The 24,055-nt window shown below is 46.4% G+C and overlaps 1 protein-coding gene across 2 annotated transcripts in view; it reads left to right on the top strand.

Annotated features, from left to right (window-relative positions):
- The first annotated feature begins 332 nt into the window (after nucleotides 1–332).
- Nucleotides 333–24,055, top strand: part of LOC144492290 (adhesion G-protein coupled receptor G2-like) — a 138,638-nt gene continuing 114,915 nt past the window's right edge. For both annotated transcript variants that reach the window (XM_078210281.1, XM_078210280.1), the window contains exons 1-3: nucleotides 333–383; nucleotides 10,724–10,756; nucleotides 18,047–18,082. In XM_078210281.1, coding sequence (XP_078066407.1) covers nucleotides 371–383; nucleotides 10,724–10,756; nucleotides 18,047–18,082 — 82 coding nt within the window. In that variant the 5' untranslated portion in view covers nucleotides 333–370. The remainder of the gene's footprint in view (nucleotides 384–10,723; nucleotides 10,757–18,046; nucleotides 18,083–24,055) is intronic.

The following is a 24,055-nucleotide window of genomic DNA, read 5'->3' as shown; positions in this document are numbered from 1 at the left end:
AGAAAATCAGACAAGATTTATACTATGTGGGGGCGGGGGGGGGGGGGGGAGGGTGGGGAGCTGTAATTGGACAAAGGGAATGTAAGTAGTGATGATAAAGACTGAGAAAGGTGCTAAGAGGTGCTCAAGTATATTGCCTTTAAGTGTGCATTTCTGTCTGCCAACACCCTTTATTGCCACCCTGCATCTATTATCTGGCTTACGTGCCATAAACTGCATTGGATTTTGAGAATTCTTCTGTATGATGTCTTACATTGAATGTTTCTATCTCCGAACAGGTCATTGCATCTGTAAAATGGCAAACACAAGGAGAACTACGTTCATGTGGAAAACAATATGCGTCATTTTGTTTGTCCTCATTTTTCCATGTATGCAAAGTGATGGTAAGTTATATTACAGCTTCTTATTTTATTAGAACTAAAAGGTTGCAAGCTTTCAATTTGTTTTATACGTTGTGACTGACTGACTGACCTCTGCATTTTGTGTTTAGAGTCATAGGGTAATAGAGCAATACAACACGGAAATAGGCCCATTGGCCCAACTGGTCCATGCCAACCATGGTGCCCTCCCAGCTAGTCCCAATTGCCCCCGTTTGGCCCATATCCCTCTAATCCTTTCCCATCCATGTACTTATCCAAATGCTTTTTAAATGTTGCTATTGTATCTGCCTCAAACACGTTCTCTGGCAGCTCATTTCGTAAATGCACTATCCTCTACGTGAAGAAGTTGCCCCTCAGGTTCCTTTTAAATCTTTCCCCTCTCATCTTAAACCTATGCCCTCTTTTCAATTCGCCTTTCCTGGGAAAAAGATTATGTGCGTTCATCCTATCTCTGCCCCTCATGATTTTATACACCACAATAAGGTCACCCCTCATTCTCCTACATTCCAAGGAATAAAGTTCCAGCCTGGCTAACCTCTCCCTATAACTCAGGCCCACTAGTCCTGGCAACATCCTTGTAAATCTTCTTTGCACTTTTTCCATTTGATCCACCTTTGTCAAACGCTCCAAAACGATTTGCTTTCTTAACTTTTCCACAAAACAATAATTTCACTTTAAAATTAATCCACTGGCTGTAAAGTACTGTGGCATATCCTGAGCTCATGAAAGGTACTATATAATTGCTAGTACTTTCTATAATGCCTTTTCTTAACCTGTCTATGCACGTTTAAGAATTTGTGTGCTGAAGTCTGTATGAACCGACACTACCAAAAGAAAGACGCCTTGTAAAACTCGGGTACTTACTAGCAACCTCAGGCTTGCATTATAACTGATTAAGCTGCATCTTGAAACTGACAAAATCTGTACTAAGGGGCAGCCTTCAAAGTCCATTTGCAGCCTAAAACGTGGGCCATTCCGGTCAATGCAAGGTGGCAGAAGGTGGAAGGACTTCTGTTGAATGGGCAACTCTTTACCAGGCATTCATAGCAATGTGGAAACTGCTCTGTCTCTAGGGTTGAATGCCTGTATGCCTCTATCCCAATGAACAGATTTGTCAAACAAAATTTCCCTTTCTTATATCCGTGTTGTCTCTTCCTATGATATTACGATGATCTAAGTGTTCTGTTACAACACTCTTCATAATAAACTAAGATTTTCAGTCTTACTGGAGTCTGGCTATTTGGTTTACAGCACCCTGCTTTCTCTGTCATTTCTTAAATGTCGGGATTATGTTTGACACATTCCAAAAGACAGGGACTGTTCTAGACTGTAGAGAACAGAAAAAGGCTGTAAAAGCAAAACATAGAATTTAAACAAGATGGTGGAGCAGAAGTGTGAGATTATCCACTTTAGTAACAAGAATAGAAAAACAGATTATTTAAATAAACAGATAGATCTGGATATGCTTACAAATGAATCACAGAAAGTTAAAATGCAATTTCAGCAAGCAATTCAGAAGGCAAATGGAATGCCAGCCTTTATTGCAAGGAGGTTGAAGTATAAGAGGAAAGAAGTTTTGCTACAACCAACAGCTTTGGTGATTTCATTATTGGAGCACTGAATATCATTTTGTTCTCTGTGCTGAAGCAAGGACATATTTGCCTTAGCTGGGGTGCAACAAGGTTTGAGTTTATTTATTAGAGTCACAAGTAGGCTTACATTAACACTGCAATGAAGTTACTGTGAAAATCCCCTTGTCACCACACTCCGGCATCTGTTCGGGTACACTGAGGGCGAATTTAGCATGGCCAATGCATCTAACCAGTGCGTCTTTCAGACAGGTGGGAGGAAACCGAAGCACTGGGAGGAAACCCAGTGCAGACGCGAGGAGAACGTGCAAACTCCACACAGACAGTGACCCAAGCTGGGAATTGAACATGGGTCCAGGGCACTATGAGGCAACAGGCTAACTACTGTGCCACCCCAAGGGCACTAGACTGACAAGGGTCACTAGACTGATTCCAGTGTTGTAGGGAAAATCTATTAGGGTCTATAATTTAAAGAGGGCTACTACTTGCCAAATTGAGGGTGGCCTGGAGAAACAAAGAAACCTCGATGAGACCCCAACTAGATGCAGGATTACAGCAGATTTTGATATTATTGCAACGAGAGAGAAAGAGCCACCTCTGCAGACAAAGGCCATTACCGAGTTCTTACACTGTGACTATTACACTCTGTCACATTGAAACATATCTTCCCAGAGGCCGTGTACAATGCTTGGCGATCGTTTACCATTACATATTCAATGATGTTACACAGAAGAATTCCGGTTTCAATAGCTCTAGGGTACATGTTAATTGCTCCCGATTCACTGTTCATGTACAGAGATGGAATCTGCTAAATATTAATGTATATCCATTGTGAATTTCCAGACACTTTGCGGTCCTGTAACTATAACCCCTCCCAGCACTCCGAGTTTCCAGACAAACACACGGATGCTTATTTCATTTCTCTCCTTGCATATTGTATTTTAAATCAGCCCAGCCCTTAGTCTTTGTTTTAACATCTCCAAGTTAAATCTCATTCTGCAAGGGGTCCTGGGTTTTGGCACCAAGATATGTACTTCTATTAATTCTGCCATCCAGCTATGCCTGTAACTTCCCTATCCAGCCAGGGAATGGTACCCTTCCTGAAATCCACGACAACACCAGGCTGAGAAGTTTACCCTATGAGGAAAGATTGAATAGAATGAGCGTGTATTCTCTGAAACGTTTGGAAGTGTAAGAGGTGATCTCATGTTGCAATTTATAAATCCTTAGCAGGCTTGCCAGGATACATACTGAAAGGTGGTGTTTCCATTGGCTGCAGAATCTAGATCTGGGGCCATAGTCTCAAGTTAAAGTGTTGACTGTTTAGGAATCAGATAGGAAAATTTTCCAGTTGGAGGGTTAGCAACCTTTAGAATTTGGACCCAGACAACTCCCCTCAAGTTCATGAGGTTGAGAGACACAATTCAGACCAAGCTCCAGAGCCTAAGAAAGTTGTCCAAAGGGGAAGAGTAAAATTGAAATGTGGTACTGATAGGGGATTCTGTAATTAAGGAGAGTGATGGCACTCTCTGAATATCCTGAAGCAGATAGAGAGAAATTTAGAAAGGGGAGAACAAAAACCAGTTGCCGTGATTCATGTCAAAACAAATAAGATATTCCTCTTCAGGAGGAGATTCTGCTGAAAGTGAATGAGGAGTTTAGAACTAAACTAAAAAGTAGGATGTAATAATCTTACCAAGGCCAGTTTTCCATCACCAATCACCTATTTATTTCCAGTGGTAGTTGAGTGCCGTTCAATGGCTACAGAATGCAGATAACTTCCGATCTATTGACTGCCGGCCTGAGTGGAGCCAACTGCTTTTAAACTCCCCACTGCTCTTTCCCTATTGGACGAGCCCCCAGTCACCTAATAGAGGAGCTTGTATTCAACAAGATCCATGGGGAGATCTATTGATGATCCCCTGTGAACATCATAACGTCCCTCCCCCCTCAAGTCCCTCTCTTCCTCTGCAACCCCACAAAGGGGGAGGGTCATTTCCAACACTTAGCGACTGGCTTGGGGTCGGCTGAAGGCAGGACCGGATCTGCAGTGTGAAGCTTCCAGAGAGAGTGCCACAAAGCCACCAACCCAGACTCTTCTTGAGGTCTTACTTCCGTGGGGGCGCCGATCTCTTCCGCTTCAATGTCGGACTCTGTGTCTTCATTGCCCGGAGAGACTGGTGTGGAGTCGACCCCCATTTGTGTCTCTACGCTGGCAATGGCCATCCCCATGACTGGTAATGAGGTCTGTACTGACACGGGCTCCCTACTCCAGAGATGATCCAGGTGTTTTCTAACGATCTTGCTCTATATTTGGACTTTTTATGACATAGTTTTTTCTGTTACAATCCAGGGAACCCAGCTGAGACCATTCCCGAAGTTCCTCATGTGGTCTGGGTCGCCGCTTTTAAATGTTCCATCTGTTCTTACAGAATCATTGTTGTTCTTCTGGGTCCCTTGTTGGGACTCCACCCTCCCCGCAAGGTTTGGGAACAGTAAGCTGAATCTTGTCCAAAGCCTTTGTTCCATTAACAATTCTGTTGGGGCCAATTCCTGTTATTACAAAGAACAAAGAACAATACAGCACAGGAACAGGCCCTTCGGCCCTCCAAGCCTGCGCCGCTCCCCAGTCCAGGATTGAATCCTGAATCCAGGATCCCCGCCCAATTTTCCAGCCTATCTATATACTAATATCCTATCCACCGAGCTGTCCCTCACAGCTACGATGCTTTGTTCATCACAACCTATTAACTCACCCCCACCCCCCCATTCCAGACCATGTGATCTCCAGGGAGAGGCGAAAACCCAGAGTGAAAACCCCAGGGCCAATATGGTGAAAAAAAATCTGGGAAATTCCTCTCCGACCCCCTGAGGCGAACGAAACAAGTCCAGGAGATCACACTGGCCCTGATCAGAAAATGCTTCCCAACCCTATTCATTTCCACTTCCACTTGTGTGAAGGGTAGTCCTGTATTCAAATATAAACCATGCCAGTTTGGTCTCTATGGACACTGCAGCTTGCTTCTGTGGTGAACCATCGTTGGTTACCACTGTGGGGTTATTCTAATGTTGCTGTTGGGTTAGGGTGTTGACACTGTGGGGTTGTTATAATGTTGTTGTTGGGTTAGGGTGTTTACACTGTGGGATTAATATACCTGTGGTGGATGCTGTTATGGCACATCCCGGTCGGGCCCCGCCTCCTGGGAGAGGTATAAGACCCTCTGCTCAGGCGGGACCCCTCCAGTCTGGAATGGTGTACTCGTGTTTAAATAGCTCCATTGTTTGTCAATAAAAGCCTTCAATTACTGAAGCCTTGTACCTCGTGCTTGATTGTCGCGCATCAATTTTATTGACAAACACGAAACTCTCGACAGAAAAGAGAGTATGGAGCAAATGCTAAAACCAGAGCGTCTGACGCTGGATCCACGTGCGGTCGGCGCCTCTAACACCTTCGACCACTGGCTGAAGTGTTTCGAGGACTACCTGGCAGCCTCTGCAGCAGTTACTACGGATAACGACAGACTCCAGGTCCTCCATGCGAGGGTAAGCGACACTGTCTACCTCGCGATTCGTGCGGCCACCACTTACCCGAGGGCCCTCGAGCTCTTGAAAAAGCGATACACGAGACCTCCCAACGAGATCCACGCTCGTTACCTCCTCGCTACACGACGTAGGCAGTTGGGCGAAACCATGGAGGACTATGCCAATGAGCTCTTGCAGCTTGCCAGGGGCTGCGACTGCAAAGCTGTGTCGGCTGAGCAGTACATGTACGACCTCGCCCGAGATGCGTTTGTGGCAGGGGTAGGGTCTTCGTACATCCGGCTCAAGCCGTTGGAGAAAGGGAATCTCAACCTGACCCAAGCGATGGAGATGGCTGAAATGCTGGAGGCGGCGTCGAAAAGCTTGGCTCTGTATCCAGAGGACCACGTGGAGACAACGTGGCAGGAGCAGTCACAAATCCCTCCTCGCCCCACGGGCTCGCGCTCCCATATCGACCCGACGACGGCGGCAGCCCCAGGCGGCCCGCGGTGCTATTTTTGCGGAGGAGCCAAGCATCCACGGCAACAGTGTCCTGCTAAAACGGTGATCTGCAATCAGTGCGGTAAAAAGGGGCACTACGCGAAAGTCTGCAGATCGAAGCCCAAGAACGGCAGTGCAGCCTGTGACCCTCCAGAACGGAGATCATCTCCATCGGCGTCGCAGTACCCACGAGGTCCGTCCACGTGCGAGCCCAGGACGACGCCATTGTGGCTGGCGGAGGAGGAGGATGACCACCAGGAGTCTCTACGCTTGGCGCCCTCACTGTGGGGTTATTCTAATGTTGCTGTTGGGTTAGGGTGTTGACACTGTGGGGTTGTTATAATGTTGTTGTTGGGCTAGGGTGTTTACACTGTGGGATTAATATACCTGTGGTGGATGCTGTTATGGCACATCCCAGTCGGGCCCCGCCTCCTGGGAGAGGTATAAGACCCTCTGCTCAGGCGGGACCCCTCCAGTCTGGAATGGTGTACTCGTGTTTAAATAGCTCCATTGTTTGTCAATAAAAGCCTTCAATTACTGAAGCCTTGTACCTCGTGCTTGATTGTTGCGCATCAGCTTCATGCTTAGCTTGAAATCTACACCGCTTGTTCAGCCAACCCATTCGATGACGGGTGATAGGGTGCTGTCCTAATGTGTTTTATTCCATTGGAATGCATGAATGTCTGAAACGTGGTTCTTGTAAAGGCAGTGTCATTGTCTGAGATCAGAACTTCAGCTATCCAGTGCATGCAGAAACTTGGTTGTAGTTTCTCAGTGGTAGCATGGGAAGTAGCAGAGTTCATCCAATGTATCTCCAACCATTTGGAATGCACGTCGACCATGATCAGGAACATGGAGCTCAAAAAGGGCCCAGCGAAGTCTACATGCACTTGCATCCCGGACCTACTAGGCCTCACCCATGGATGAAGGGAGGCTGAGGGGTGGGGTGGGGGCAGTTTTTGATTCTCTTGGCATGACTCACACTGTCTGACCAAGTTAGTAATGTCTGCATCAAGGCCAGGCCATCATACGTAGCTCCTGGCTCGCATTTACATTTCGAAATCTCAGGGTGGCTATGGTGCAATTCCATAAGTATCAGACATCACCCTGGCAAGGGACAGCCATGCGGGAACCCCAGAGAATGATGTCATCCTCAACAAAAGATTTGTCTTTTTTCATCCAAAGGCGTTTCATTTCATCTGAGGATTGTCCTCTGAATCCCTCATACAGAATAATGTTTTTTAATTTGGACAGGACTGGGTTCTTTTGTGTCCAGTCCTTGATTTGCCTTGCAGATGCCGACAAGGTGTCCAAAAAAATTGAGGGTCATCACAACCTCTTTCACAGCTCATGGTGAGGCCGGTTTTCCAGGCAATGGCAGATGACTCAGTGCACTGGCATTAGCTATCCAAGTCCTGGGGTGGTGCTCCAGGGAGTATTCATGACCCACCAATAACAAGGCCCAATGCTGTATCCAGATGGAGACAATGTAGGGTATTGCCTTGTCTTCTTTAAAAAGCCCCAGCAACGGTTTATGATCAGTCACGATGAAAAATTTCTCCTGGAGCCGTATTGATGGAATGTTTTAATGCTAAAGACCACTGCCAACCCCTTGATCTGGGAATACCACCACTCAGCATCTGAGAGAGTCCTAGATGTGTATGCAGTAGGCTTCTCTGTTCTGTCTCTCGAGCATGTGCCAGTACTGCCCCAACCTCGTCAGGGGAGGCATCTCATGTCAAGATAAGGTCCTTTTTGGGCTCAAAATGAGTCAATAAATTAGAGGACAAAAGTTGCTTTTTAACTCTGTTGAAAGCCTCCAGCTGCAGCAGCTCCCAAGACCACTCCTGCTGTTTCCATAGTGGGATATGCAGGGGGCTAGCAGTGAAGCTAAATTAGGAATAAACTTCCCATAATAATTCACTAACTAGGAAGGGATTTCAGTTAAGTGGGGTTCCTTAGAGTTGGTACCTCCTTGATGGACCTTACCTTGTTTTCCACCAGTTGAAGGCCCTTGCCATTCACTCGATTGCCACATAGGTCATGTTCTTGCTGGGAAGACACATTTTTCCCTTTTCAGGTGTATCCTGACCTCCGAAAATCACCGCAAGATCTCTTCCAGACGTACACTGCGACCTGAGGTAACCTTTGGAATATGCTCTCCAAGACTCATTGAAAAATGATGCATGCAGACAAGATCCCCAAGGGCAGGCACTGTATTCGTATCGACCTTTGTGCGTACTCTTACGTACTTTCAGAAATTCTCATCCAATTCAAGTTGGAGATACGCATGGCACATGTCCAACTTTGAAAATGTTTCTTACCCAATTAATCTGGTGTACGGGTCTTCAATCCCGGGCATTGTCAAGCTTAGAAGCCCTATTGACCACAAGCTTATAGTCTCCACAAAGTCAGACCGACTTATCTAATTTAAGGACAGGAACAACATATGAGGTCCACTCTGCGAATTGTACAGGTCTTGAGACGCCCAGCTTTTCCAGGCGTTCTAGTTCTGACTTTATCTTTTCCAGTAGGGAGTATGGAACTGGTCTTGCTCTAAAATAGTTGGTCGTAGCATTGGGGTCGATGTAAATCTTAGCTTGTGCTCTCTTTGTTTTGCCAAGTCCTTCTTTGGAAGGTACTTATTGATAACTTTGTACAGTCCCCCTGAGCCCAGCCTAAAAAGCTTCAGCCAGTTCAGTCAGACGCATTGGAGCCAATCTCTTCCCATAAGGCTATGTCCTTGTCTCCATACAATGATCATAGAAATCATAGAAATCATAGAAACCCTACAGTGCAGAAGGAGGCCATTCGGCCCATCGAGTCTGCACCGACCACAATCCCACCCAGGCCCTACCCCCACATATTTTACCCACTAATCCCGGAAGTTGAGCCGACAGCTGCCTGTAAGTCACTAGAGTCAGCATGGTGCCCTTTATCAGTAATTGTTCCTCCTTGGTGGCCAAGCTGGCCTTTGTGCTGTATAAGCACAGGAGATGAATGCCAACCCGGAAGCAATTGTAAGTCTGCTCCCTGATAATGGAGACGGCAGCCCCGGTATCCACTTCCATTTTTAATGGGGTGGCCATTTACTAATAACTTCACCAACATGGAGATAACCTTTGTCATAGAGATGCAATTTAATTGCATTGTCCCTGGTCTTGGGCCTCTCTGCCCTGTATGGCCCGGTATCGGCTTTGGCCTTTTCTCATGCCCTGCCATCATTTTTCCAAATCCTTGCTACATTGCAGAAACTCAAAATCCTGACCCAGGTGTCCTGAAGCATTCACACATTAAGCTCTACCACACACATGGAGGGTGGCGAAATTTTGAGTTAATGTGAAATTGCTTCTGTTTGTCTGCATAAATGCATCATAATGCGATTAAATAATTTGCATTCTAGAAATTTTACCAAAAGTAAGGAATGTTCCAACAAAATGTAATAATTTCTCAGACTCATTGCATTGTAATTTTAGCAGCTTAGCTCTTTACACAGCACTCATAGTGGCAGAGAAACTACATTATCTCTGGGATTGAATGTCAGCACGATCCCATCCGAATGAACTGAATTGTTGAACACAATGGGCCAGAATTCTCCCCAAAATATTCTAAGTGTCGAATTCACGGGAAAACTGGAGTAATTCACGTAGGTTTATTCAGCCGGAGTTTCAAAATGAATCTCCCACTCTGTGCTTGCAGAGTGCCCCAGTGTGAATCAATCCAAAAATCAGTGGGCAGGGCCTATTCCCCCTGGAGGGGCCGGCAGCAAAGCACTGAATGGGCCACTGCACATGCACCGATCTGTCGGTGCCAAGATTGGCACATGCGCTGTGGCCCCTGTCTGCTGGCCTCCCAATTGCTGGCCAGCAGCCCCGCAACCCCGCATCGCTGACCCCCCAGGGCCCAATCGCTGGCCTCCCGAACATGCCCAGGAAAACACCCCGCCAAACCTCTCGTGGCCTATCTCGATCTCCTGACCCCACACCACCAACCCCCCCCCCCCCCCCCCCCCCCCCACAGCCCTGACCTCCTGTGCCCCACTGATTCCCCCCCACCCTGTAGTGCCAACCCCTCCCCCCCTCCCCCCGCAGCCTTGATGCTCCCAGCAGCCTGCCCCCCCCCCAACTCTGATGGCCAGCCCCCATAGCTGGCGTCCTTCCATCTCCCACCAATCCCTACTGCAGAGTGGCAGCGGGAGACTCCATCCCCACCAATTGTCCCCAGAGATCCCGCCCCATCATACCCACCCCCATTAAGACCCGTTCCCTTGGCAATGCCCCTTGCACGGTGGGCAGTGCTAAGGTGCCCCCTGGGCATTGGCACTTTGCCCCTTGGGCAGTGCCAGGGGGCCCAGGCTGGCACTACCGAGGTGGCAATGTCCAGGGGGCACCCCCCAGTGCCCGACCCTGCTGAGGGAGAATCAGGAGTTAAGAACTAAATTAAAAGACAGGACATTGTGGGCAATTATCTCCGGATTATTGCTTAAGCCACATGCAAATTGGTGCCTTTCTGCCTTTCTGTTCAGATTGAGTTGGAATTTTCCAGATCTTTTAGGACCTTTGGCTACTGCATCCAGCTTGGTGTCATCTGTAACTTATAAACACCTTTGAATTTTTTTGATTTATTTATAGAAGGTTGACAAACAGCATCCCTAACAGTGGAAATTCATTGGCAACTCATTTTGAATCCAGTGTCTCCTCAATTTATGTGATATTTTCCTTTTTATATCCATAGGCAAACACAATGGCAATAAGTGCAAGATGAAAGGTGAGTCTTATTTTTCATATTCCATTTCTGATTTTTAGTTCATTATCTTATAAGTTTCTTCAAAAACAAGATTTGTGAATCCTCCATTTGGTTTGATCACTCCCTCAGGCTCTCTTCACCCATTGGCCCAGTTGGGAGATAATTCATGAGATGGACATGAGGGGGGTCAGGAAGTTTGTTTGTCTCTGAAAATGGGCATGTGGATCACACTGTGCAGTTAACTGGTGCCCATTATTTCCAACGCAAGCAACATGTAAACTTCATGCTGCCTGCTCATTTACATGACAGTTGCATGCAACCCAACATTAAACATGCTGTTGAGTGACTGTATATCTTAACATTCATTCTTTCTCCGTCCACATGCTGCTCCTCCTCCTCCTTCTCGGCTGCTCACTGCATACCTGGTGACAAGGTTTCATGATGGTGAAGTTGTAGAGAATGCAGCAGACCACAATAAGTAATCAAATGCACTCTGGTGAGGATTGCAGGGCTCCTCCTGAGCTCTCCAGGCAGCAGCAGTGTTGTTTAAGCTTTCCAACAGCAGTTGTTATAAGCATGCTGCCCACGTGTGTGTGGCTTTCATACTGGACTCATGAGCCAGCTGGTCAGTGCAAAGTCTTAGTCATGCAGTATCCACTCATTAAGTGATCATAGTGGCTCAAGTGCTGATAGCACAGTGGGTTGGTGCAGAATGGAGGCATCATGACAGCTTGGCTTGCATGATTCACTGAGTATGGTCACATACCAGCTGGATATTGAGGGTATGGAATCCTTTTCGGTTGCTCTACATCTTAGATTTTACATACAGTGCCCACCAAGCAACATGCTTGCAATCCATGGCTCCAAAACCATGGAAAACCTTCAAACCTCGTAAAGTCTCATTTCGCTCCCCTTGAGGTGAAAAAGAATGGAATGTTTCCCAGTCTCTTGGAATATAGAATCTCAGTGATCTCTCTTATGCAGCAGTAGATAGCAAACTGGGAGGTGTTATGAACATTGCATACTCAACCTTAAAGGCCAGACACATAAAGGTTCATTCACTTCTCGGGCACTGGCAATGCCTCACCCAACCCTAAGACTATGGTTCACCAAGCAAGGGGCCAGCGATGCGGGGGTCACGAGGTTGGCCAGTGAACAGGAGGCTGGCAGATAGGGGCCACTACGCATGCGCCGATCTCCACTCTGACAGATCAGTGCATGCGCAGTGGCCCACTCAGTGCTATGCTGCTGGTCTCTCCAGCGGGAATAGGCCTTGCCCACTGATTTTTCATGTGATTCACGCTGAGACACTCTGCATTGAACAGAGTGTGGGCGATTCTTCTCTGAACTCCCACTGAGAAAACCAATGTGATTTACTCCAGTTTTCACGTGAATTCAACACTTAGAATTTTTGGGGGAGAATCACGCGCATGATGTTTCACTGCAGGTATGATTCAAATGACCCACTAGGGAGCTTTTATCAAACAAAGTTTATTTCAGAATGTAGTTAACATAGGGAAAGAAAATTAGCAACAATTTTTACCAATTACACACAAGAATAAAAAAACATGATATTGTATATATCTTAATGACGAAATGCACTGTTCCAATACAACAAAACCTCCTTATAAACATGCACCTGCCACAGGTTTAGCACAGGAAATAAAAATGCACACGCGATGCTGAAACTTAATACTTTGGTTGGAGAATTGAAACTGTGACTTCCCAGCTTTATAACTTCCAGCAGACCTAGAGGTAGAGATAATGCCACTGCTGGTCTCTAGTGTTTAGGCAGCGAACCACTGCAAGAGACAGAGGGAATACTTGCCTCTAATTACCAGTTAGCAAACCACCGACAGCAGAATTTTCACTCCAGAGAGAGATGCAAGAAAACCTTCTTCCAATACAGCAGAATTTCTAATAACAGGGACAGAATCACAGAAATACAACTGCCTTTCAGTCTGGATTCCACACAGCTCCCAACTCAAACTGAAGAGGAATCCTTGGATTCCTCTGGTAAGGGTCCACCTGACTTTGATCTGTCAATCAATCTTCCCACAACATTTTAAAAGGTTGTAAACTCCCAGAAAGTGCATTCGGCCCAGAGTAAAAATAAACAAAACCCCATTTAAACAAATTAAGCAGAACAAAAGGACATCTAAGCAGGCAATCAGTGCCACAATAAAAACAAACTAAGCTGCTTACAAACTGAAGAGAATATGATTTTTAAAAATACATTTCTTAAAGGTACAGTAGCATCACACCTCCCCCTTAAGAAAAAAATGAACCATCAATAATCAAAAGTGGCTTCATTTTTCAAACCCTTTCAGTTTCACACTATTAGTACACTACATGTATACATACATTTTACAAAATCAAAACATGCAAACATAACAGTAATATAGTCCATTTAAGTTCTTGTCTGTCACCATCAAACATTCCTTCTTTCATCACATTTGTGACAAACTGCTTTTCTCCAAGACTCTCCTTCAATCCTTAATCCTGCTTTGATTCCAAATTCGAGCTCACTTTTGTCTGTAACAATGATAAATTAGTTCTGGTAATGTGCTCAGAGAACTCGGCAGGATCAGCAGGGTATAACTGTACACGTGTATAGTCAGGGCCATTCAGAAAGGACGTTTTAATCTCTGTCTCCTTTCTTGTCAATTGGCCCTAGCTCCTCCTCTGCTAAGGAATTTGACTCCTTTGTTTGCTCTGGATCTGCACTATCACTTTCTGTACACTGTTCGGCAAAGACACACAGCAGATTGTCTTCCTTGGTGTCAGAATCCATTTCAACCATGGTTCCAAAAATCACTGCGGCAGTTATGGTGATGTGAAAACCATCGTAACTTATTTGAACACCAGCTGTGAACAGCACTGTTTCACTGGACATCCACGTCTGTCCAGACTGTGGATTCATCATGACAGCAGTTCATTTCAGATGATGGTACAGTTTTGGCAAACATTTGTCTTTTCCTTTGATCCACAGTAGTACAATACTTCCTCTCCTCAAACTCCTTTTTGAGATCACACACAATTGTCGATTTATAAACACTTCTCTTTGCGTAATGAGTTGTTTTCACAGACCTGCAATTTACATTCAGGCAATTTGAACAACTCGGTAACAGGTTCCAAAACAGTCAACTTGTCTTGTATCTGTCTCCACATCTGCTCAATTTCTTTAGTCACATTATTGTCCAGTAACGGGTTCTCCTTCTCCACTTCTACCAGTTTTGTGTGATTGATCGAGACTTTCGGCTGCTGCATCTCAGATCGAGTAAACATCAGCTTCTCTTTCTGAACCTGTGCCAACTTGAAAAGGCTATGTCTGCAAGGGTGTTATTTAATTGGAACAGCATTTCCCACATCTGCATTATGTATAACCATTTTAGTACTTCCCAACTTATTCCCACATGTGATATTAATAACTCTTTCAATTAATTTCCTCTGGAAGGTAACTCAATAATTCCTGTACCGATCCAAATATTTTTTAGGCACATTCACGTGACACACTCTGTGAGTTTTCCTTCTATCTGGCATACTTATCAAATAATTCACCTCACTTAATTTTCTTTCAATTTGATAAGGACCATGAAACCTTGTTTTTAATGGTTCACCCCCACTGGCAAAACTACGAATATTTGATTTCTAATCCGCTTCCTGTGTCATCACATGCTGTGTCACATTTAAATGTTGTCCAGCCAATTCACCTGCTCTATTCAACCTTTCCCTAAAATTTGACACATAATCCAACAATGTAGTCTCAGAACGCTGACTCTCCAATTCTCCTTAATCAATTTAAGTGGTCCTCTTACCTCATGGCCAAAAATCAATTCAAATGGACTGAATTTGGTTGACTCGTTAGCTGCATCCTCAATTGCAAAGAGTTCAAATGGAATTCCTTTATCCCAATCCTCCAGATAATCTTGACAATAAGCTCTCAACATTGTCTTTAAAGGTTCATGCCACCGCTCTAACACTTCTGGATAGTATGCAGTTGATTTAAATTGCTTTACTCCCAAGATGTCCATAACATTCTTGAATAACTTTGATATAGGTTTGATCCTTGATCTGATTGTATTTCGCTGGGTAGCCCATCTGTAGTAAAACATGAAGTAACTCCTCTACAATCCTTTCAGCTGTAATATTGCATCATGGAATGGCCTCTGGAAACCTAGTAGACGCATCCATTATGGTCAATAGATGTTGGGCCCAATTTTATCATTGCGTCGTGACCGTTTTTGGGCGCAGAAACGTGGTAAAGTCGGTTGTGAGGCCATTAACATGATCTGCGCCCGCGTCCGTGCAGATGGCCCCTTTACCAAGACCCGGGAATGGCTGCAATCCGATTTGCACCTGAAATGGGACCAACGGCGATTTAAATGCATTTACATTGAATTAATGAACTGCCTGCCCAACTTTATCAGCATTTCCCCCTTTACCCCTGCGTTCGCCAATCTGGAATCGCACCAAAATGGACATGCCGAATAAAAGTCTGATTCGGGGGCTCCAGCTGCTGAAGAGGCGAGTTCAGAGCTTCCAACGGCTCTCTGACTCAGATCGGTGGTGGAGGGCGGAGGGTGGTGGGTCAGATCATTCTCTGGTGGTTGGGGGTAAGGTAGGAGGGAGGGCTGATCGTTGTCTGGTGGTGGGGGGGGGTGGAGGGAGGGCCGATCGTTGTCTGCTGGGGGTGGGGAGGAGGGCAGATTGTTGTCTGGTGGGGGGGAGGAGGGCAGATCGTTGTCTGGTGGGGGGAAGGAGGGCAGATCGTTGTCTGGTTGGGGGGTGGGAGGTGGGTCAGATGTACCTCTGTGGGGGGGCAGGGGGAGTGAGGCCAGATCATTCTCTGTGGGGGGGGGGAGGGGAGCGGGAGTGAGGCCAGATCATTCTCTGGGGGTGGGGTGAGTGAGGCCAGATCATTTTATGGGGGGGAGGCCAGATGGATCTCTGGTGGGGATAAGATGGGGGGGGGTGTCTGCTGCCACTCTGTGGGCGATTGGTGGGGGGGAAGGGGGCAGGGGTTTGCGATCGATCTGGGTAGTGGGGGGGGTGGGTGGATAAGGGGGACAGTTATGTCTGTGGGGACCATCGCTCCCGCTTTTTGCTCCCGAGCCGCTTTCTCCGCTTTCTGCGGCCCGGGAGTGATTTGACACAGGTGCGCTTTTCAAATTTTTTTCTCGCTGCGCATGTGCAGTTCAGAGCTCCGATCGTTTCACACGCACTTAGCCCCGCCCACAGCGCGAATGGGACTCACAATTTTTTTTCAGGCTGAGTGTGTATAAGGGCGTCTAAGAACAGATTTACAAGTTGGGTCTGAATTGCGCCCAGATTCAGCACTTAGAATGAAAATGGTGAAATCAGGCCCATTGATTCCCACTCTTCATTTTAGGGATTAAGACCCTTGAAAATGGTTCCTCAAATGCTAGAATGGATATTAAGGTTTTCTCACCGCTTGAAGTTTCTCTGTGAACTGACGTGTGTGACATGACCAACAAAATTTAACGACAGATTTATGCAGTCCAGGACAATAAAAAAGTTTTTTCAGTTTTCTTTAGTCCCAAGTGACTTCCCATTGGTACCTCATGTGCCACTCGCAACACCTCCTTTCTGTACCCTACCGGCAATTCCACTTGATGAACTTCTGCCCACTGTTCATCCGCCTGAATCATAGAATCATAGAAACCGTACAGTGCAGAAAGAGGCCATTTGGCCCATTGAGTCTGCATCGACCACAACCCCACCCAGGCCCTACCCCCTTATCCCTCCATCCTTACCACCTAATCCCTCTAATCTACGCATCTCAGGACACTGAGGGGCAATTTTTTAGCGTGGCCAATCAACCTAACCCGTACATCTTTGGACTGTGGGAGGAAACCGGAGTACCCGGAGGAAACTCATGCAGACACGAGGAGAATGTACAAACTCCACACAGACAGTGACTCAAGGTCCCTTGAGCTGTGAAGCAGCAGTGCTAACCACTGTGCTACCGTGCCGCCCGAGTATGTAACGGTCTCCATTTCCTCATTAAGACATCACTTTTAAGGAATAACATTCTGGTATACACTCAGATTCCTCTTCTGTGTATGCTTTCTGATACAACTGTTTTATTTCTAGATCCTTCTGTTGTAACTCTGCCAACTTCCTGAACCAAAGATATCCACCTCATCCTCCGCCTCTTCTAGTTCTTTTTCAATCATCTGATCAAAAATCATTTCTAATAATTGAACTTCAACTTCCTTATCTTCACTCTTTGATTTCTCCTCCTGTCTTAACCTGTGACTCTGCGATCTTGTTACTACACAACCAGGAAAAATCCCAGGCTGTGTGTACTTCAACAACTCAGTTGTTTGTTTTTCCACTGGCGTTTCAACAACAGTCGGCATCACTCCCATCTGTGATCCAGCTATATCGTTAAGTAAGATAAACTTAATTCCTGGAAAAGATCATTTCTCTGTTCCCTTCCTACCACTTCACCACTCTTCATTGGACTCTCCAACCTCACCTTATATAATCAAACACTACTCTTCTCACCCTGAATTCAACATATTGCCACCTTTTTTGGCAATACTCCTTCCAAGCTACATAACTCCTCATCTCTTGCTATCAAAGATTGACTTGCTCCCATTTCTCTTAAACGTTTGACCTCTCTACCTACTCCTGGTACACATGAGTAAACTTTATCCACGCATGTAAATTCTTTAAAGAGATCTGGAACCTTCTTCTCAATCAACCCCTGACCAGGCTGTATATTCTTGTGCACCTCTTTTGCTTCAACTGGCTTTCCTTTATCACTTTAACAAGCCCCATTGGCTTATCCTCTTTTACCACGTCAGTCTTCCCAGTGCTTTTCTTAAACCACCAACACTGCAACTTTGCATGGCCTAATTTATTACAGTGAAAACATCTGAGGCTTTTCATTTCCCTTCCACATTCCTGCATTTCCTTCTAAACCTGAGTAAAGTCTTTATTATCTTCCACACGGTCTCCTTTACCTTGACCACCTGAGGATTTATTTTCCCAAGTTTGTATCCCTCACAGGCTGAAACTGATGTTGCAAGCCAAACTTTGATTTATGAATTAATTGATAATCATCTGCCATTTCTGCTGCTAACCTTGCAGTTTTAACCCTCTGCTCTTCCACATGAGTTCTGACTGTGTCAGGAAGTGAATTTTTAAACTATGTTTTAAACTAATGTTTTCAACTACTGGTTAGCATCACTGTCATAAGAACTAAAAACAAGGGAGAGACTGAGCGATTTTATTTTTCTGAATTCCAATATTTACAGCTGTTTCTTTTTATCTCTACAGATCACAAGTTCAAGAACATTTGTAAAAGGTTTCATGGTTAGTGTCCTAATTTTCATACTTTATCGGGAATCTCTGCTCACTTTTAGTTCCTTTCCCTTTCCTGCTGCAAAACAACAAAAAAATGTGACAATTATTGCAGAATCGAAGGTGAAAATGATCAACAATGCATTTTAAAAACACCTTTCATAACCTCAGGATTTCCAAAAGTACATGACAGAGATTGAAATATTTTTGATGTTTAGTCACTGTTAAATCCAGTTTTTGGCGAGGAAATATCCCTTATTCGCAGTTCGTCAAATGATTGGCCTGTCTGTTTCAATTTAGATATGTTGAATGTGGGATAAATGTTGGCCAAGATCATTCTTCTGCTCATGCTCAATTAGAGCTAACAAATCTTTTATCTTATCCTCTGAGGGTGGTCAAGACGTCTGGTTAATTTCTCAAATGAAGGACAGTATCTGCATCCTTCCCTCAGTCTGTCATTGAAATGTCAGCCGAGTTTGATTGTTTTAGTCTTTGTTGTGAGGTTTGAACCCACAAACTTCGTCGGGGCGACATGATAGCACAGTGGTTAGCACTGCTGCTTCACAGCTCCAGGGACCTGGGTTCGATTCCCGGCTTGGGTCACTGTCTGTGTGGAGTTTGCACATTCTCCTCGTGTCTGCGTGGGTTTCCTCTGGGTGCTCCGGTTTCCTCCCACAGTCCAAAGATGTGCGGGTTAGGTTGATTGGCCATGCTAAATTGCCCCTTAGTGTCCTGAGATGTGTTGGATGGAGGGATTAGTGGGTAAATATGTAGGGATATGGGGGTAGGGCCTGGGTGGGATTGTGGTCGGTGCAGACTCGATGGGCCGAATGGCCTCTTTCTGTACTGTAGGGTTTCTATGATTTCTATGATTTCTATGAAGCTTCTGATTCAGAGGTAAGAATGCTATGATTGAACAAAGGGTGTTGTTCTGACTACCAGTGCCACTCCACCAATACCCTGATTGCTTCCAATCAACCTGGCAGCTCAGATAGCTGCTGCCAATATTGAGGTGGTGCAGTCCAAAGCGAGGTCTTTTAGGCCTGGGCAACTCCAAGTCATCTTCCAAAGCCACCTGCTATATTTCCCACTATTCAGCAGCAGCCTTCTTTCAACATCCTGCAGCCATTAGGTTAGAACTGCATCGGAGCCCTAGGACAAGCAAAGGGACCACAAGGCAGGCACTCAAGGAATTTACAAGTGTAATTTGTTAGGTTTGGTACAGAATATTGGAAATTTAGTTTGGAATATTTGTTCTGTGGTGGCTTTTGTTTCAGCATTGTGACCAAGAGAACACAGTGATCAGTAATGGTGGGATGGTAAGGAATGGAACTATTGGGGCATGGGGAACTGAGTTTGAGTGCACTGGATGAACTGACCACCAGCAGACCGGTCAGAAAGGGAACGTTTATGTCCCCATCTCTGGTACTCTCTCCGCATCGGCATTGGCTCTTCCTCCTCTTGCTTATTATTTGGCTACTAATTTAAACTCTTTCCAAGCATTCTCGTTTAATGTGACAAACCAAGGACAGGAGTCGACTCAAATTCCCTTAACAACCTTCCCTTTATTTAACACTTTCAGCACCAATCTCAAACTTACAACATTTGCAACTCTTCAGCTCTTTTACTGAATGTTAACTCACAGAAATGTTCATTGTCACTGGCAATGTCTCACCCAATCCTGAGGCTGTGGTTCACCAAGCAAATGGCAGAGTTCACCAAACATCCCCTTGATGAAGTGGAAACATCTCACACATTGGGCGGAAGTGTTGAAATCGTGAGAAAACTGGAGTAATTCACGCTGTTTTTCGCAGTGGGAGTTCAGACTAGAATCTCCCACACTCTGTGCACTGCAGAAGCCGCCAGCGTGAATATCATTAAATTTAAGGGGCGGGGCCTACTCCCGCCCAGGAGGCTGAAACCTAGGGGCCTCTGCACATGTGCAGTGACCCCACACTGTCAGCCTCCCAATTGCTGGCTAGCTCGATCACTGGCCAGCCAAGGACACCCGCAGTGCTGACCCCCCAACCATTCCATGTCCCGATTGTGAACCCCCTGACCATTCTACTCCCCCCATCCCAGGCCAACCCCATCTCCAGCCATCCCAACCCCTGCAGTGCAGGCAGCCCCCCCCCCGCCCACCGGCCCCCCCAGCCTGCCCCAATCTCCGGCCTCCCTTCTGCCCCCATCGATTCCAACGCAAAGTTGCAGTGGGACCTTCACTCCCTAAAATTGCCCCGAGACCCTGTACCATGAGGCCCCGCCCTCAAAATGTCCCATGGGGCCCCATGACCGATGAGCATTGGCACTTCGGTGGCACAGTCTGGCATTGCCATGGCGCCCATGCCTAGGAGACACCACTCCGCCATTAGCCCCCCAAAAGTGGGGAGCTAGTGTAACCCCTGTGAGAGTGATATACTCTGTCGGTGTGGGAGAGGCAAACAGGCCCAGAGAATTCAGTCCCGGGCTCACCAATTACATTAAAATTAGATGTAAATAAATAAAGATTTAAATTTACCTGAGATCCCGCCGGTTTCCAGCATGGATCTGATGGCGCTGGTAATCCGGTGCTGGGAGGTGCCGCACGGTGGGAACGCCTGTGTGAATCCTGCGCATTCCCCGGCGCAAGATTCTCCCACCCCGCTGAGCTGGAAAATTAACGGGGCAGGGTGGGAGAATCACCCCCATATTCTGCTGTTATAATCCAGGTCAGAAACTCCAAGGTATTTGATGAAGTCAGCCTGGACCTTAAGTTTATCAGTTTGAGTTTGGCTCGGTTAAACATGTGGGGGGGTGGGGGGCGATTCTCTCATCCCGCTGCGTTGATTTTGTACTGCAGCGAGCCAGGAGATTTAGGGAGCGCCGGATTAGTGCGGTCCAGCCCCGAGAGCATTTTCTGGTGCCGTCAGCTCCACACCAGGAATAGGCACGGAGCTGCATTATATATGCAGCCCTTCATCTGCATCTGTTTTAAATGGTATTAGCGGGCCCAGGACAGAAGTCTCCGGGCCCACTAGCTTGTCCCCCCACGCCACGAGTATTTCACTCCAGCCGAGATTACTATAGCACCCCACTTTCGGGGAGCGAGTGACCCGGCCCTGTTGGAGTGAAGAGGAGTCAAGTGGGGCCCCTCAGAGGGTCAGTCAGCTGGGGGTGGAATGTCCCCTGGGAATTGGCACCTTGGCACTGCCAGCCTGGTCTCCCTGGCAACACCCAAGGGGCAAATTGCCAATGCGCAGAGGGCACCTTGCCAGTCTCCATCAGCATAGGGCAAGGCCTGTTGGGGGCAGGGCCTGTTGGGGGCATGGGCTGATGGGGGCAGGCCTGATGGGGACAATCTGTGCGGGTGGGGGTCCCGATGGCACTCTGCATTTGGGCTGAGTGACAAGGGAAGGGAGGTCAGTGATTTGGGCTGGCCATTGGTCGGGAGGGGCAGTGGGGAGGTGTGGGGGGGTTCGGCCTGCTGGCGGGGTCAGGGCTGCAGGGATAGGGGGAGAGGCTGCCGATGGGAATGGGGATGTGAGGATGTAGGTGGGAGAAGGGGACTGCGGGGAGGGTGGTGGTCGAGGCAAAGTCCGGGCATGCTTTGGGGGCCAGCAATCAGGCTGTGGGGGGACCAGCGATGCAGTGATCGCGGACCTGGCCAGCGAACAGGAGGCTGGTAGACAGAAGCCACTGAGCATGCGTCGATCTCCACTCTGACAGATCAGTGCATGCGCAGTGGCCCACTCAGTGCTATGCTGCTGACCTCTCCAGCGGGAATGGGCCTTGCCCACTGATTTTTCACGTGATTCACGCTGAGGCACTCTGCATTGCACAGAGTGTGGGTGATTCTTCTCTGAACTCCCACTGATAAAAAACAATGTGATTTACTCCAGTTTTCACACGAATTCAATGCTTAGAATTTTTTTGGACAAATCACCCGCACGATGTTTCATAGAACATAGAACATAGAAAGCCACAGCACAAACAGGCCCTTCGGCCCACAAGTTGCGCCGATCACATCCCCACCTCTAGGCCTATCTATAGCCCTCAATCCCATTAAATCCCATGTACTCATCCAGAAGTCTCTTAAAAGACCCCAACGAGTTTGCCTCCACCACCACCGACGTCAGCCGATTCCACTCACCCACCACCCTCTGAGTGAAAAACGTACCCCTGACATCTCCTCTGTACCTACCCCCCAGCACCTTAAACCTGTGTCCTCTCGTAGAACCATTTCAGCCCTTGGAAATAGCCTCTGAGAGTCTACCCTATCCAGACCTCTCAACATCTTGTAAACCTCTATCAGGTCACCTCTCATCCTTCGTCTCTCCAGGGAGAAGAGACCAAGCTCCCTCAACCTATCCTCATAAGGCATGCCCCCCAATCCAGGCAACATCCTTGTAAATCTCCTCTGCACCCTTTCAATGGCTTCAACATCTTTCCTGTAATGAGGTGACCAGAACTGTGCGCAGTACTCCAAGTGGGGTCTAACCAGGGTCCTATAAAGCTGCAGCATTATGTCCCGACTCCTAAACTCAATCTCTCGATTAATGAAGGCCAGTACGCCGTACGCCTTCTTGACCGCATCCTCCACCTGCGAGGCCGATTTAAGAGTCCTATGGACCCGGACCCCAAGGTCCTTCTGATCCTCTACACTGCTAAGAATGGTACCCTTCATATTATACTGCTGCTTCATCCCATTGGATCTGCCAAAATGGATCACCACACACTTATCCGGGTTGAAGTCCATCTGCCACTTCTCCGCCCAGTCTTGCATTCTATCTATGTCTCGCTGCAACTTCTGACATCCCTCCAAACTATCCACAACACCACCTACCTTGGTGTCGTCAGCAAACTTACCAACCCACTTCAGGTATGATTCAAATGACCCACTGGGAAGCTTTAATCAAGCAAAGTTTATTGCAGAATGTAGTTAACACAGAGAAAGAAAATTAGCAACAGTTTTTACCAATTACACACAAGAATAAAAAAACATGTTATTGTATATATCTGAATGACTAAATGCACTGTTCCAATACAACAAAACCTCCTTATAAACATGCACCTGTCACAGGTTTAGCACAGAAAATAAAAATGCACACGCGATGCTGAAACTTAGTTCCTTGGTTGGAGAATTGAAGCTGTGACTTCCCAGCTTTATAACTTCCAGCAGACCTAGAGGTAGAGATAATGCCACTGCTGGTCTCTAGTGTTTAGCCAGCGAACCACTGCAAGAGACAGAGGGAATACTTGCCTCTAATTACCAGTTAGCAAACCACCGACAGCAGAATTTTCACTCCAGAGAGAGATGCAAGAAAACCTTCTTCCAATACAGCAGAATTTCTAATAACAGGGACAGAGTCACAGAAATACAACTGCCTTTCAGTCTGGATTCCACACAGCTCCCAACTAAAACTGAAGAGGAATCCTTGGATTCCTCTGTGAAGGGTCCACGTGACTTTGATCTGTCAATCAATCTTCCCACAACATTTTAAAAGGTTGTAAACTCCCAGAAAGTGCATTCGGCCCAGAGTAAAAATAAACAAAACCCCATTTAAACAAATTAAGCAGAACAAAAGGACATCTAAGCAGGCAATCGGTGCCACAATAAAAAAAAACTAAGCTGCTTACAAACTGAAGAGAATTTGATTTTTAAAAATACATTTCTTAAAGGTACAGTAGCATCACACCTCCCCCTTAAGAAAAAAATGAACCATCAATAATCAAAAGTGGCTTCATTTTTCAAACCCTTTCAGTTTCACACTATTAGTACACTACATGTATCCATACATTTTACAAAATCAAAACATGCAAACATAACAGTAATATAGTCCATTTAGGTTCTTGTCTGCCACCATCAAACATTCCTTCTTTTATCACAGTTGTGACAAACTGCTTTTCTCCAAGACTCTCCCTTCAATCCTTAATCCTGCTTTGATTCCAAATTCGAGCTCACTTTTGTCTGTAACAATGATAAATTAGCTCTGGTAATGTGCTCAG

This window comes from Mustelus asterias, chromosome 4, assembly GCF_964213995.1.
Source record: "Mustelus asterias chromosome 4, sMusAst1.hap1.1, whole genome shotgun sequence".
Classification (NCBI taxonomy): domain Eukaryota; kingdom Metazoa; phylum Chordata; class Chondrichthyes; order Carcharhiniformes; family Triakidae; genus Mustelus; species Mustelus asterias.
This window is presented reverse-complemented; position numbering and strand designations above follow the sequence as displayed.